Genomic DNA, 16,482 nt, shown 5'->3' on the forward strand with positions numbered 1-16,482 from the left:
TTAAAGACCAAAATGATTGTAAATAATTTAAAAATGGCTTTTTTCCCTGACTTGTTGCCTTGTTCATTCTTCATGGTTTAGTGCAGGCGTGACTCCGTCTTCTTGCGCTGAGAGAAAATGCTTTCATATTCTTTGCTACGCACAAAGAAAAATAATTCTCCAACAGGACTGTGCTAAGAGGCACGGTGGCTCAGGCTGGTCAGAAATAGTGCAGCTAGACAAGTGTTTGTCAACCATTTTTAAACAAAGCTCACATAATATTTTGAAAATAAGAATTGGCTCGGACCATTACACAGTATTGCCATGATGATTTCCACTTGCAGCTTACCAAAAATGAGTCTACATGCCAATAATTTATTTAATATATTTATTTCCTCACAAGTTCGTTTTCCTGGGTGCGATGGGGATGTGTGTTTGAGTCCTTAATTTATTACTTTTGTGCAGCTGTCGTCTGGACCGCCTCCTGATGCTCTGTGAAGTCTGGAAAATGGGCATTGAATTGGGTGATGCGCTGTTAGGCTTCGGCATCAGCCACGACCAGCACATGAAGGAGCCAGCGTTGGCCCTGTGAATTAACATGGATGCGCAGGACTGTAATGGAGACAGGGAAGAAAATTTTTCTATAGGCAAGGGATGGTTTTGCAAAAAAGATGTGATACACTGATCTTTGCTCATGTTGAGCTTCGCCATTTTTGGAAAGAAATTAGTGAAGATTAACAAAAATAAAAAGACATCCATTTTCACAACCTCAGAGACGCCTCTCTGTGGACAACCCTCACACCCCCCTGCTCTCGCTGGCCCCTATTTCAGTCGAGGAGCCATCTGTCCCCTGGGCAGCAGTTTCGGCGCAAGGGGCAGAGCCCCTTCTCCCCTCTGAGCTGCTGCCTGCCCCAGTCTCCCTTCCCGAGGCCATCCCATTCCCTAGGCACCCGGCCTCCCAGTCCTCCCTGGCTCCTTTCCCTCTTTATTCCTTACATCCAGGGTATCACTTAATTTTCTGGCACTGCCGTGACATTTACGGTCTGTCCCTCCTTTTCCAGCCCTTCGGTTAAAAGGCTTTATCCAAGCCATCATTCTTCGAAGATGCCACGAAAACTCAAAAAAAGGGGTTGGTTCTCAGCTCACAGTGGCGTAAATCAGGACACTGAAGGCAGCAGGGAGACAGACAGAGAGGAGAACCAGGTCCACAGCTTCAAACTGCTCATTTTCCCTGGTTCATACTGCCATCTCCACAAATCCAGCAAGATGGCATAGGAAATCAATACTCATTTGATGTGTTCTGTTTCTTCAGTGTTAAGACTCTTTCTTCTGCTGAATGATACATACTTTTCCCTGCAGTCAGGGATGTGTTGTCAAGATGTGTTGTCAAGAATAACTGGGACTGTATAGGCACACAAGACTTCCGATATTGTTAGAGTTATTTCTGAGATTTCCTGGCCAAGGCCAAATCTTGTGAGTACAAGCCCTTTGATGAGGTTGAGCAGAAAGACAACGGGACCGCTCATATAAGAAAATTAACTAAGTTTGCTCAACAGCCGAGTTGTCAGTTAGGGTAAATGCCGATTTCTGCCTGGTAACAAAATTTTTCTATTATCAGAGAAGAGGTCCATGCCTTTTTCAGGCCCTGATTCTGAACCACAGCTGAAAAAGTTAGTTACTTCCTAATTTTGCTCTGTAATGTCACGTTTATTATTATAAAAATGAGATGTACTGAGTGACCAGATGTCTTCATTACAGGTCCGCAGCAATGCATTTATTAATGCTAGAAGATAGAAATGTTTATATTCTGGTCATGTTGCAGAGATTTCAACTGAAACTCTTAAGAGGTTTTTTTTTTTCCCCCCTCCTTTTTTCTTCTCTCTCTTTTTTTTTAAATTTTCTTTTTTAATTTTAATTTTTCTTCTTTTTTCTTCTTTCTTCTTTTTTTTCCTTTTTTCCTTTTTTCCTTTTTTTTCCCCTTTTCTTTTCCTTTTCCCGTGAAACCAGCTTTCCATTCCCAGGAAGAACACGTTCTTTCGAAGGAGAATATTTAACTCTCTCTAGTCGCGGTAAAACGCATCCCCCTTGACCCGCGGAGATGAAGACGCAGCTCTGCCCGCCCCGGCCGGTCCTCCCCGTGCGGGCCCACGGGAGGGAGAGCCCCGGCGGGGAGGGGGCGAGCGACTGCTCCCCGGGGGGGATCTGTCCATCCCTCCCCGGGGAGGCAGATGCTGCCGGGGCTGCGTGGGACACGCCGAGGGTCCACCCCCCCTGCGCCCATCGGCGGGGCGATGCGTGGGAATGCTGCTGCCCTCTCCTGGGGGGATGCGGGCAGGCCGGCCGCGCCGCCCCTGCCCTCCTGCCTGCCTTGCCGTCCCCTGCCTGCCTGCCCACCGTCCCTGCCTGCCCTCCTGCCTGCCCGCCACCCTGGGCTGCCCGGGAGGGGGTGCAGTGTGGGGCCACCCTATCCCCTGCGCCAGGCAAACTCTCTGGCTGAGGGTCGCTTAGGGGTGGCAAGCGTCCCCTGTCCCCATCTCGGGGCTGCCGGCTTGGTGGAGGCGGTGCCGCTGCCCCAAAGTTCCTCCGCATTTAGGTTGCACCCCTGCTAGTGAACCGAGCAAGGGGGGGACACCCTCTTCCCCCCGGAGCCACCCGGCCACATGCGTCCTGCTAAGCAGCTTCAGGCTTGCAAACGCAGTGGCCTCGCCAGATACAGTCCCCAAACACACCAGCGCTGTGCGGGGGGCTCTGCACGGCTTTGGCCAACACCTTGGCGGGGCCTGCCCCGGACGCTGGGCAGTGGGGCTCAGGTAACGTCCAGCACCCAAATCAGGGCCCTCACCCTGGCCAGTTTGCAAGTACAGGCCATCTGGCACATTTTTGCCCATGCGCTGTCATTTCTCTGTGTCATACCTGTGACGTGGTTTTCCTTTGTTTCCACCCATTGCTTTGAAAGCCATTTCTTCAGGGCTGGGGTATTCAGCCCGCTCAGAGAAGTCAGATGCTCTCTGTTGGGTGGTTTGCCTGCCTGATGGCGTCTTCATCATCACCTTTGCGGTCATGTTTTCACCTGACAGCACAAATCCATCCCGGCCATTTCTGTGCCGTGACACTTACTGCACGACTGGCACAAGGTGACACCGAGCCGGACGAGGTTTGGTCACACGAGGAGACGGTTCAAGCAGCGCTGAACTCCTGGCAGCTGCCACAACCATCCCACCACCATCAGCCAGCACTGCCTCCCGTCACCACAGCCATGTGTGGGCTACCAAATCAGCTGCAAGAAACGAATGGGACCATTCCTGCCCAGCTCGCTTATTCCCGCAGGCACCATGGTATGGAGTTGCAGGGTTCTACTCTGCCTCTCTGATGTGTGCCTGGCCAGAGTGCTAAGAAACCCAAATTCAGAATCACAGAATCACAGAATCTTCATGGTTGGAAAGGACCTTTGAGATCATCGAGTCCAACCAAACAACCTACAATCTCTGCCCTTCAGAGCATACCCTGAAGTGCCACATCTAGACGTTTCTTAAACACCTCTAGGGATGGTGACTCAACCACCTCCCTGGGCAGGCTGTTCCAGTGCCTGACCACTTTCAGTAAAGTAATTCTTCCTAATATCTGATCTAAACATCCCCTGCCGCAGCTTCAGACCATTTCCTCTGGTCCTGTCATTATTCGCCTGGGAAAAGAGGCCAACACCCACCTCTCTCCAACCTCCTTTCAGGCAGTTGTAGAGGGCAATGAGGTCTCCCCTCAGCCTCCTCTTCTCCAAGCTAAACATGCCCAGCTCCCTCAGCCTCTCCTCATATGACCTGGTCTCCAGACCCCTCACCAGCCTGGTAGCTCTCCTCTGGACACGCTCCAGCGCTTCAGTGTCCCTCTTGTACAGAGGGGCCCAGAACTGAACACAGTACTCGAGGTGAAGCCTCACCAGTGCCGAGTCCAGAGGCACGGTCACTTCCCTACTCCTGCTGGCCACGCTATTCCTGATACAAGCCAGAATGCTATTGGCCTTCTTGGCCACCTGGGCACACTGCTGGCTCATGTTAAGCTGGCCATCCACCAGCACCCCCAGGCCCTTTCCTGCTGGGCAGCTTTCCAGCCACTCTTCCCCAAGCCCGTAGCGTTGCTTGGGGTTGTTGTGACCGAAATGCAGGACCTGCCACTTGGCCTTATTAAACCTCATACAGTTGGCCTTGGCCCATCGATCCAGCCTGTCCAGGTCCCTCTGTAGAGCCTTCCTACCCTCAAGCAGATCAACACTCCCACCTAGTTTGGTGTCGTCTGCAAACTGACTGAGGGTGCACTCAATCCCCTCATCCAGATCATTGATAAAGATATTAAACAAAACCGGCCCCAAAACTGAGCCCTGAGGGACACCACTGGTGACCGGCCGCCAAGAAGATTTCACCCCATTGATCACAACTCTCTGGGCACGGCCATCCAGCCAGTTTTTAACCCAGCGAAGAGTACACTTGTCTATGCCATGATTCGCCAGCTTCTCCAGGAGAATGCTGTGGGCAACGGTGTCAAAGGCCTTACCAAAGTCCAGTACTCGGGTCAAAATCCCGTGGATGTCACTGTGACATGGGCTTTAGTGACATGGGACAGGCACCGGGTCAAGGTCCTGCCAGACAGAGAAGTTACTAGAGAGCCTGGCACTCCAGTCCCCGGCCCGGGGTGGGGGTGGGGGGATTACCCGCTGCTGCACTCGCTCCTCCTGCCCTGGGAAGAGTTTTCCTCCTGCCCTGGGAAGAGTTTTCCTTTGGCGACTGTGGTTTTACTGGGTGGGGGTAGTTTGGGGCCAGGTGCCCACAAAGGCGCCCAGCGTGAGATAAAACACGGGAGGGTGCTTTGACTGCAGAAAGGCGCGGTTTGCTCCTCCCTCGTCAACTCTTTTCTCTGGTTCTGGGATTTTATTTTTTATTTTTTTTCCTAATGGTTGCTGTATGTTCAGCGTGTTTCAAAGCCGCTTCCCAGGCGACAGATAACGTTTAAATCCCCTTTGCGGATGAAAAGAGGGTTTCCTGGCGGAAATGCACAGCACTGGAACTGCGCTCCCCATGGAGCAGACCGTGTCCCGGGCCGGGTGCACCCTCCCAGCCACCGCATCCCCTTCCCGGCCACCGCATCCCCCTCCCACGCCCGGAGCTAGGGCCGCCATGCCAGAGACCGGAGCCCACCCCATTCCCGCCCCGCCCTCAGACCCGCCCCCTCACCTACCGCGGCCAATGAGCGGCAGCTCCCCTCCCTAGGTCACGCCTCCTCACTAATCTCGGCCAATGATCGGCGGCTCCCCGCGGCGGAGGCGGGGCCGTTCCTCCATCCGCCGCTTCCGCTTCCTCGGCGCGGCCGCCATGGCGCCGGTGCGCTGCCTCCTGCCGCTGCTGCCTGCCCTGGCGCTCGCCCTCGGCCCCGCCGCCGGCGAGCTGCGGCGGCCGCTGGCGCTGGGAGAGGCGGAGGAGCTGGCGGAGGAGCTGTGGGACGCGGAGGGGCTGCCCGGCGACCTGCCGGAGCTGGAACCCGAGTGCCGCCGCCTCCTGGCCGCCTTCGCCGAGGGCAGCGCGACGCTGACGGGCTGCCTGGGCCGCCGCGCCCGCCCGGTGCGGCTCTGTCAGGACTGCCACCGACACTACCGCAGCCTCCTCGCACAGTACGGCAGCATCGCCCGCGCCGTGGGGGTGCGTCCGGGGGGGGCGGGGGAAACGGGCGGGCGAGAGCTGGGGGCTGCCAGGCGGCCCGGGGCTACGGCCCGCCACGCCCCGGTGGCGGGTTGTGGGGGAGTAGGCCTGGGCTGTTTCCTTGAGGTTTCCAGTCATGTCAGGTCTGTACCAGAGCGCAGAGAGTGAGCTGGGAGCCTCTGGGAAGCACCGCGGTCGGCGATGGCTGGCTGGTGCGGCAGCCGGGCCGGTGCTGCCGGCGTGGCTGGGGGCAGGCAGCTCTCCCTGCGGGAAAAAAACCTCTGCTTCTCTGCACAAGTGGAAAAACTCGAGTCGTTCTTGCTGATGTAGCAATACCCGGAGGAGCTCTCTGGCTCGCAGGTCGTTGTACGGCACTAATGAGGAAGGCTGACCGGGCTCAGTTGGCTGGTGCTTCTTGGAAAAGTGATGGGCTCTGAAGCTGTGGCGAGTGATGGGCATCCTTAGTGGTGGGCTGTGTCACAGTGTTCTTGGCTCCAAAGCTGGTGGGAACATGTTGCAGCAAACTAGAAGTCCTGAGTGCTGGCTGGAGCCTGTGGACCCCACCAGTGGGAAACCTTGACTGAAGCTGGATTGTCTGTTTACATGCTCCAGGCTCTCGATCTTTTTTTTATTTAATTTCTTGGTGTTGGAGGTGGTTCATGGGTAGTATTGCGTGCTGTTATCCAGTTTATCTATTTGTAAAAGTTAGTTCCTAGATAACAGGAGGATGACAGTAGTGGATCAGATCAAAGGATCTTTGTCTGTTCTCTGATGATGGCTAGGAGTGTGTGCCCTGGTAAGAGTACAAGCAGAGAGCAAGTTTATAGCAGTGTGCCACCCTGATTGTCCTTCCAGTGTAGAGTGTATTTAGAATCACTGTGATAAGAAAAATCTGTTGATCTTTAAACCTGGTTAAACTTCTGGTGCTGCAGTGTGCTGCTGCAAACGGTTTCACAAGCTCAGTTACCTGTCACTTTCTGATGTTGATGCCTTGTCTGCCTGTTTCCCCTCACCACACCCATGCTTGTATTGGAAAAGTGCAGGGATGTTTGTTTGGTAATTGGCCTTTCAGGGGCAAATATCTAGCCAGTGGTCTCTTGTTTTAGTTTGCAGAGGTGTAGTCTGTTTATTTGTTTCTCATATGGAAGCTGTTTTATACTAGTGACTAGGTAACGTGAAGGCAAGAAATCAAGCATGTAATTCTCTTGGGTACTTTCAGCACAATGTGTTGGCTAAGATTAGGTTGCCAGACGTATCCCAGTACTAACAATATGTATGAATGCATTGCAGCTGCTGTTCTTGAGTGCTGTCGGCCTGGGAGGGCTGGTCCAGTATGTCATCTGGAAGACACATCTATGTTAGAGACTGTTTGGCTTTACTTCTGTGCATGGATTAACTAACCACATAAATAAATGAGCTGACCTCTTATGACCTCAGCCTGTGATCGCAAGTAATCAGATATCTGATGTTTTTATCTTTGCCATCCTGCAATAGTTATAGTGCAATGTGAAAGAAGCAGCGAAGTTTTGGATGTCTCTGACTTGTAAAATCCTCCTCACTAGGCTAGGGAAACCTCTTTAAGGAATCATGTTGGTCTACTTGATTCAGTTTTGAATTTAAAGTGCTTTTTCCCACTCATGGGTCCAGCTGGTGAGGAAGCTTCACAGTTAAAGGCCTTTGTGAAGCAACCAGAGAGTTTCCCACAAAACCAACTTTCTTGCGTATCTGTTTGTAATTTAGTAGAAATGAAAGCGGTTGAACGTAGGAGTTACCAGATGTGGCAATATTTGACAGTTGAGCCTCCAAAGGAAACTTATTTTTAAAATAAACCTGTTTTAACAAAGAGAAGCAGAAACTGGATTTCTCATAAAACTCTGTAAGGAACATCTTTCTCGTTAAAGAGATTATGTTCTTATATCTCTCACGTCACTTACCAAAGAGGCTTTTGGCAGCTTTGGCAATTTTGAGGAGTGCTTAAGTCAATTTAGCAGCCAGAAACCAGAAGCTAGAGCACAGGAGTCAGCTGACCGGAGGTCATGGTTTCATATCAGTGGTTTGAGGGAGAAAATAAAGCTTTGAAGGAGAAAAAAGTAGTTCTAAATTCTGGTAGGGATACCTGCTGTTTATTCTGTAACTTCTTTTTTAGTCACTCTGGTCCAGAGAATAAGTTGCTGTAAGAGTTGTGCCTGCTTTGAGAGCGGGGTGTGTTGGGTGGCTCAGTAAGACAGATGAGGGTGGTACTGTCGCCTGGGGAGGACAAGAGCCAACTTGGTCACAGGCTTGGGGGAGCGTCCATGGGCGCTGCTTTGCGAAGGACTACGTCCTACAACCAGGGATGTTGGTACAGTGGTTTTGGAGGTTGTTTTCTGTTGTTCGGGTTTGGCTTGTTTTGAGACCAGTCCATTGGTTCAGCTCCTTAAAATGCTCCTTCAGCCTAACGAGAATGACCGCATCCTTCTTTCTGAATGCATGTGCCTTGAGCTGGCTCCTGGGGGAGTGGCCCAGAAATGGACGAATATAAGCTACCTGGCAGGGCAGGCCATGTCTCTCTGCTTGCTTTTATTTTTTTTTTGCAGTCACATGCAGTCCTCAAAGACCATGTGCTGCATTGCTTGTAGTGTGAATTGAAGGATTGAAAGATTTTTATTGTTCCGTCAATTCTGCCCTGGATTCTGGAAATATCAATGTGATGCATTGTGATTATTTAGCTGTGCTTGCCTAAAATACTTGTCAAAATTTTACCTTTTGTATTTTAAACACTTGATCGCTTTTTTTGTTGTTTTCTTTTTCTTCTAGAATTCTTCCGAGAGCCACAATTGTGCCAAAAGCATCTTGACCTCAGACAGGTTGCAGATAGTCGTGACCCTTTCGGAGTTCTTTAACGAAACCTGGGAGACAGCCAACTGTGCAAGTATGTGACTCGTTCTGTAGCTTTCATGCTACTGTTATGACTTAGCCCCTAAAATTTGCACAGGTCAGAATCATATTTATTTGTTTAAATACAGTCAGTAGATAACACAAAAATCCCAAACTAGAGCCACTCCAATGAAGGGTAGCAGAGCTTTTTATTCTGTAAGGCATAGTGCCAAAATCTGAGGGCACTAGCCTGTCAGAAAACTTAGTTGTTATATAAATTTAGGCTATTCTTTCAAAAGGTAGTGTCCTGGTTCTGGTGGGGATAGGGTTAATTTTCACAAGAAGCTGGGACGGGACACAGCTGGTAGGCTGACCCACACTAGCCAAAGGGGTATTGGATACCATGTGGTGCTGTGCTAAGTATATAGCTGGAAGAGGGGGCTTATCCCAACTCCCATCCGTGAGCAGTAGTACATTAATTGAGTTTTATATATTCCTTTATCAGTATTGTTGTTGTCATTTTCCTCTTTCCTTTGCTGTTCTGTTAAACTGCCTTTATCACAACCCACGAGTTTTGCCTTTTTCTTCCAATTCTCCTGTCTCTGCCAGGGAGGGGAGTGAGTGAGCGACTGTATGGGTCTTTTTGCTGGCTGGGGCTAAACCACGACAGGTAGTCATGTCAGTTTTCTTTTTGATCTACAGACCTTGCTGGAGACTTTCCTTGGCTTCATTGTGGTTTCTTCTATTTTTTTTTGTCTTCCCATTTTTTTAAAAACTGACATAAGACGCTTTTCCTTGTTTGTTAGTGAAGTCAGTAACTCTGGAATGCTTACACATTGAACAGTATCTGCCTCCACAGCCATTCTTTTTATCTCATTTTATGGGTGGAAGGTGTTCCTGTATCTCACCGTCCCCGTGCTGACGGTGCTGTGCCACGCTTACAGCTAAAGTATGGCTTTTTGCCATTGCCCTGGTGCGGGAAGGGGGACCCTACACTAATAGGTGCACTAAAAAACAGAGGGAGTAGCGCTATGGAGTTGAGTGTTAAAGACGCTGGGTTTGCTGCAGAGTTCCTTGACAGCCCAGAAGAGTTTGTTTCCATTTGTGAGTCTGGGCTGTATGAGGACTGAGAAGGCAGTGCAGGAGGAGCTCTGTGGTCTATGTTCTCCTGCCGTGCTTAGCTTGTGACCTGTGTGCTGCCTGCCCAATGTCCAGTTGAATGCTCGCCCTCAGCACTGATAGTGCTTCCTTCTTTCGGGAGGGTTTTCTAGTATGTTGGCTTGCTCTCATGGTGCAGTTGCCGAACATCTAAATTCCCAAATGACTGTTGTTTTCAAGGGTCTGTATGATTAGAGCAGCTGGAGTGGGGTGGGATGGATGGAAACAGTAGCGTGGTAGGGTTGAGCCTGTGACTGGGAGGAAAGACACAGAGCTCCCCTCAAAGCTGGTGAAATGGCCAGCTCTTTTCTTTAAGAAAAATAACCTACGCTCTCATTCTGCCGTTGTATCCATGGTCTAGCTGTTTCCTGGACACTCTCCGTTTCATCTCCACTGCCGCTGCTTCTGCTTTTGCATAATGGCTGTTACTGTTGCTGGGCAAAGCCAGATTTGCAGGGTAGAAAATAAAAGTAATGCCTTGTTTTATCTTAAAGTCCAAAGATAATTCAGACCCCCTCTTCAGAAAGCTCTTGATAATAGTCTTCATCTTTCACTTAATCAAGGCCAATTAATTCTGAAATATGTTCTTGATGAAGCGTTAGGTCAGCAGGTCTGAGACATCAATGGCAGGCAGATAAGGAAACCGCAGTGCTGACTAGACCTGTCTTTTATAGTCAAGAGCTCTTTTTGCAGGAGTGGAGTGTCTGGGGCTTGTCGGCTATGGAAATGTTAGAAATTAGAATATCCTGATGTTTTTCTTTCTCTTTGACAGATTGTTTAAAGAACAGCAGTGAGGGATTATCAAATTCTACTGTAGAATTCCTGGATTTATTCAATAAATCTCTGACATGTTTTGAACATAACCTTCAGGTATTTATGCTGTGTATTTAAGAGAAGCACTAAATCCTCTAATTGCTAGCAAAATCTTCTGTGTGCTGAATAAACTGCAGATGCATATTAAGCAAATAGACTGCCTATTTGTCACAAACTCAGGTGAGTTTGTGAATTTTAGGCAGATAAAGCAATGATCTGTAAAATGCAGATGTTTACAGATTGAGAGCCTAAAATTAATTCTAATTGGTATTCACCTTGACTTCATTTTGTGTGTAATTGCAGTGCTACTTCACATCAGAATTTCTGAGTTCACAACAGTTGATAATTATATAGTAAGAAACATTGTGTCTGCATGCTGGAAGTCTCTTTTTCTACCTCTTTGGAGAACTGTTGTCTTCTGAGTTAACAATTCAATCTTTAAATAGCCTTTTGATAATATAGACTAGTTCAGAAAGACCAGTACCTTAAATCATTGTAACAATTCTTTTGACTAGTAAAATTATGGGTAGACAACATTTGTTTGTGTTGCAAAGGCAATTTAATTCACTTAGTGAAACAAATGTGGTAATTGTCCTCAGAGAAAATGCCCTAAGAAACTGCGTATTCCATTTGAGTCGGAAACTGGCCAAGTTCTGGGATCATTCAATGGTGAAAATGGGAAATGATGGGTATGAAACAATCTCTGAGGAAACTAACTGGGTTTGTTTTGTTTGTTTGTTTTTTTTTAAATTATTAATGATTTTTAGGAAATGTGCCTTTACAGGCCGTGGCCAGGAGCTGTGAGGACTGGCCTATTGATCAGTTCAGTGTCTGAACTAGAGCTTAACCCAGTGGTCAGTGGGTAGCTGGTAGAACCATTACTGGGTTAGAATATCTTTAGAGATTGCAGTTTTGTTTTCAAGTGTGTCATATTGCATTTGGGGGTGGTGAAGGCCACAAATGAAAAGGATTACTTATTATGGCAAAGTCTGTCCCTGTCAGTACAGCTCAGCAGTAACAACAGTTACTTCTTAGGTATGGGCAAACGAAAACCAAAACACAGTATTAAGGAACCTGATCTCTGGCTCCAGAATAACATTTAATTACTGGTATTTATTTATTTTTTTTTTCTCCTTCTGGGAACTGGTACTTTAAAAATTAGTCTCTTTTTTTTCTTAAAAAAAAAAAAAAGCTGCTAGTTCAGGGAACAGTTTGAGATGCATGATCTGCAGGAAATGGATCCTGTCCCTACTGAATTAGAGTTGGTCCCTTTTCCTCCTGCATTCTCATGTGAGTTGTCTGTCTGGGCCTCTACTCCATCTAGGATGCTAGAAACCTGGATTTTGGTTCAAACTTGACTCCAGTTTTGAAGGTTGGTTATTTTTATTTTTATAATGCCTTAAAACTCTATATGAATGCTGTTTTATAACCCTAGGGACAAGCCATCTATCTGTCACCAAGTAACTATACAGAAGTATGTAAAAACTGCAACGAAACGTACAAAATGTTGAATGACCTGTATAACAACTTGCAAAGGATGAACAGGCAAGGTGGAGAGTCTGGGCACTCCGCACACTTGTGTATCGACGTGGAGGATGCAGTAAGTATTTATTAATACTCAACGGAGAGGCCTTGTCATGGAGGTCTTTATTAACCTGAGCCATTTGTGCTTGTCTTGCTAGGGATTGCCTTTTCCCTTTAGGTGTGGGAGGGTGCGGGCGGCACTGCCTTTGTCTGGCTGATGTCGCCAGGGGAAGAAGTTATTTCGGATCTCGGTGGGGCTATCTCGCTCTGTCCTGTCCTCAGTCAGTGCAGCAGGAGCGTGACTGAAGCTCCTGATCACCCCAGTGCGTTCTAGTTGGAGTAGCTGCACTTTACTTTCTTGTTACCGTGAAGGGGATGGGTTTAAAAAAAAAATTAAAAAAAAATAATCTCTTAATCTTCTGGCTTTTAATGCAAAGCTTTACTGCTATTGTTCTAGCCAGTGTAATAATTGATTCCTTATTAGAGCAGCTGTTTCTGGGGGTCGTCAGCATTGACGACATATGTTTGGATAAAGCTGTGTTGTATTGTGGGGTTTTAAGTGGCTGGGCAAAAGGAGCATTGTCGAAAATGTGGGATTAGCCCTGTCCCCGCAGGCAGTCAGTGAGTTCTCTGGGAAACAAGCATGTGGCAATGTCTACAGTATATCTGAGCGTAGTCTGCTTTTGGAGCTCATGAAAGTTTTGATGTGAAATCTCAGCTCTGTTGAAATTGTCTGTTTCTACATTTTCAGGGGTTTGTTTGCTTTTAAGGGGAGATCTGTTGTTTTCTGTGATCATATTTGAACACTTGCATGTCTTGAGGCCTGAGTGTTTGCCATGCTGTGCAGCAGATGTGCACGTGCTTGCTCTCATGGCTTGCTTATTTTTTTCTTGTAGATGAACATCACTCGGAAGCTTTGGAGCAGGACTTTCAACTGTTCTGTTCCCTGCAGTGATACGGTCCCAGTGATTGCGGTTTCCTCCTTTATCCTCTTCCTACCTATTGTTTTTTATCTTAGCAGCTTCCTTCACTCGAAGCAGAAGAAGCGGATACTCATTTTGCGTAAGTGACGGTGCTGGCGTTTCGCCATTAGAGTCGGGTGGTGCCAGGGACTTGCTTGGCTCTCGCGGGAGAGGGGGCCCAGCCAGATCCGCCTGCAGCTGTGCTGACGGCGCTAATAGCGACTATTAGTCTGCTGCTGTCCCCTGAAGAAGGGCGGTAAAGAGCTTCAGCCATATCTTTTCATTAAAGTTTCTGGATGTGAATGGAAAGCTGTTTGCAAGTCTGCGTCGGATAAATAGAGGGAGTGGAGAGACTAGTTTTGTGGAATTCTTTGTGTTTAATTTTCATATAATTTTTCCCTTTCTAGCCAAGCGCATCCAGTCAAATGCCAGTCTTGTGAATATCCAAGAAAAATACAGCTGAGCTGCAAAACAAAACCTGAGAACTGCTGCTGGTATACAGTGGGTACAATTGTGTTGGAATGAGGCCGGCACAAAAGAGGAGTTAATTATGGTTTAGCGTAATGATACAGAGCAACACAAGTTAAACAAAATGCTGTCTGACTTCTAAGCGAGGATATTAACAAACATGACAAGGCAGGGCTGTGTGACACTGTATGGACTCTGGTTTTGAAAAATCTGTGGGTTTTTTTCAGTCTCGGGCTGAAGCTGGTGTTTTTCTGTTTCTAAGCTTTTGTACTTCTCATCAATAGAATAGCTACGCTTCCGTTGCATGGTGTTTTTCCATATTTATCATATTTGTTTCACAGAAAACTGAGATTCTGAATCTTTTGGAGGTGATTTACATAGAGAGACAAAACTTGAAATAATATTTGATGTTCCTGCTTGAAACATTATGTTTAATTTCACATAATATTCAGTCTTGCCAGACTTGGGATGTACAGGAAATCTTTAAAAAAGAAAAAGTTCTCATCTTTCCTATACTGATCTAAAGTGATGCTGCTGGTATCTGTTTAAAAAAAAAACAAAACAAAAAAAACCAAAAAACAAAACGAAAAGGCTTGAAATATGCAGAGAAAGTGATAATATATAATGTCCAAAGCCAGCAACAGAAGCAACAGAACTGCCAGTGCTAGACTTGAATGGTAATCATTGATGACTACAGTATTCAGTTATCTCTGAAACAGGTGACGTATTTAGTCATTTGCACACTTCAGCCACTAAAATCATTGCTTTCCAAATGTTACATTTTCAGACGCTTATTTTAGATGTCTGCTTTGGTTAACTGAATGCTTCACTATTTGTTTGTTGTGTTATTTCCTTTAACTTTTAATTATAAAGGGTTTTTTTTTTGTTTATTTGTTGTTTTTGTAGAGAAGTGAGGTAAAGTCAAGTCACTGGAGATGCTGAATTTCCTGGTCTAGAGCTTGCCATGGCTTAATACAGAGGTGTTTACAGGAACTTTGTAGGGGAAAAGTTACCTTTTCTGGATAATATGTATTTTAGTGGTAAATGAACCAGAGGGTTCTCTAATTTAAAAACTGTCCTGAAGGACAATGAAGACACTGTGTTGGGAATTGATGACTTTCAAGAAACAGTTCCAAAAATAAGGCCTGTGAAATAGATGAAAGTAAACAGATTGAAGCTTGCAGATTCCCAAAGCTGATGGAGAAATTGGTACAATAACTGCGGGGATGGATAGTGCTCCTGACAGGCTGTGGGCACAGTGCGACAGCTGCAGCAATACCGACGGTTCGGTTTGGTTATGATGGTCCTGATACGGGAGAGTGGTGGGCTTGAAACGATTTATGGCTGTACTTGAGGTTCATGAATGCCAGAGTCTTTGCCAACACTTTTAAATGTGTTTTCTAACCGTGAGATAAAAATGAAGGGCCATTACGAAGCAGCCATTATAAAAAAACCTGAAGTTTCTCTTGGAATCTGTGTGTCTGATGTCTGTCAAAAACCCCCGTGAAAGAGTCTTATGTATTTGACTTGCTTTGGAGCCTAGAATGTTATATTTTTCCTTTGCACTAAGGCTCAAATAAATATATAACAATGTAACAAAACACTCCTAAAGGTCAAGTCATTGGTTTTCTTGTTTTTCTTTTTTTTTTTTTTTTGGTGTGTTTTTTTTCTGAGTTAGGACATACTGCCAGTTTTAAAGGCAAGTTGACAGTATGTTTAATAGTAAGTGAAATACTGTGTTAGTGATTGGTCCCACCCACATGATTACCTTTTTGTATTTTATCACTGAGAAGCGTTTATCTCCCTTTGTTAAACGTGTGCATTACTAGGTCAACAGTCAAGTTGTTTTACATCGTTTATGATAATAGTAAACTGTGTTTCTCTCACTTATTACGTAAAGTTACCTTCTTGCGGCTGGGAGAGGCATGCTGCCTTTAAAAAAAAAAAAAGATTATTTTTTTATGTCTCTTATTCTTAAACTTCAACTTTCTGGGACTTATTCAGCTGCCTGCTCTAATAGCATTACATTGATTTGGGACATCATATGATTGAGAGCTGTTCAAAGCAATCTTTCATTCGCGCAGATAAAGCCAGTTTGTATGCGCAGCATTTCAGAACGACGGCTTTTATACTGTAAGCAGTGGCTTTTTGAGCACATTCATGTTAAGTAGGTCTGAAAGTCATTACTTTTGGATATGGTGGTTAAGCACTTTAAAAAAAAAAAAAAAAAATTAAAAAATCAGCTTTTCTTATTTTCCTGGCTGCTAAGCCAAACGGAAATACTCATGTGACTTTTGTTGTTTTTTATTTTAAAGCAGCAGTAAAGTTTACACTTGAGATTTTTAATATTACATCTACTATTTTCTTCTCTTTTTTTTTCTTTCCACCCGACTTTGTACTACTAACCTTCTTTACACAGTGTTATTTTTGGTGGGATATTTCGTATATAAATCGGTTGAATCCTCTTTGTACTCTGTTTCCTAGCGAAATGTTTGAAGCACACAGACTGTGTTGAAGGAGAACTAGAATTCTTTTTGCTGCTAGTCTTTCATCTTGGTTTATTTTTGCCTTTTTGGCATTGTATGTACTAAACAGGGCGATCTTTGAAATATTAGTTGTTTGTATCTTTTTGTGCAAATAAAGATTTCTTACTGTGGGGTGGCACTTTGGTTCATATTTATACTTGCTAGGAAGCCTCTATACACGGAAAGTCAGCTCTAATAAAGATTGTCAATAAACAGTGAACAGTGTGGTTACTTAATTGCTTCATTTATAGTAGTTTTGTACCCCTGCTGTTCTGGGTTTGTGTTCGGAAGCACCTGCTTATTATTCCTCATTATGCCATTTGCAGGAAAACAGCATCAGAAGGATGTTTTCAAAGCAGCGCTGCGCTGAATTGCAGAATAAATGATCTGCAACTGCTGGGAAAGGGGGGAGTTTCAGCTCGGTCCGAGCCTGCTGAAGCCTAGGGAAAGGCTCCCGCTAGTTGCAACGGGGTTTCTTGGATGGGCGCGCGTGAGTAAGGCTGGCGGGGACAA

The 16,482-nt window shown here is 46.3% G+C and overlaps 1 protein-coding gene across 2 annotated transcripts; it reads left to right on the forward strand.

Moving 5' to 3' along the window:
* Positions 1-5,323: 5,323 nt before the first annotated feature.
* On the forward strand, positions 5,324-16,189 carry OSTM1 (osteoclastogenesis associated transmembrane protein 1). 2 transcript variants are annotated; one of them, XM_074581001.1, is made up of 7 exons: positions 5,324-5,663; positions 8,460-8,574; positions 10,450-10,547; positions 11,926-12,090; positions 12,911-13,076; positions 13,384-13,477; positions 14,351-15,045. In XM_074581001.1, the coding sequence occupies exons 1-6, from the start codon at positions 5,340-5,342 to the stop codon at positions 13,437-13,439; spliced, it is 924 nt and encodes a 307-aa protein (XP_074437102.1). In that variant the 5' UTR covers positions 5,324-5,339; the 3' UTR covers positions 13,440-13,477; positions 14,351-15,045. The 2 variants fall into 2 exon arrangements, with proteins under 2 accessions (XP_074437102.1, XP_074437100.1); XM_074580999.1 differs by having other exon boundaries at positions 13,384-16,189.
* The last annotated feature ends 293 nt before the right edge of the window (positions 16,190-16,482 follow it).

This window comes from Larus michahellis, chromosome 3 (genome assembly GCF_964199755.1).
Source record: "Larus michahellis chromosome 3, bLarMic1.1, whole genome shotgun sequence".
Taxonomy (NCBI): Eukaryota; Metazoa; Chordata; class Aves; order Charadriiformes; family Laridae; genus Larus; species Larus michahellis.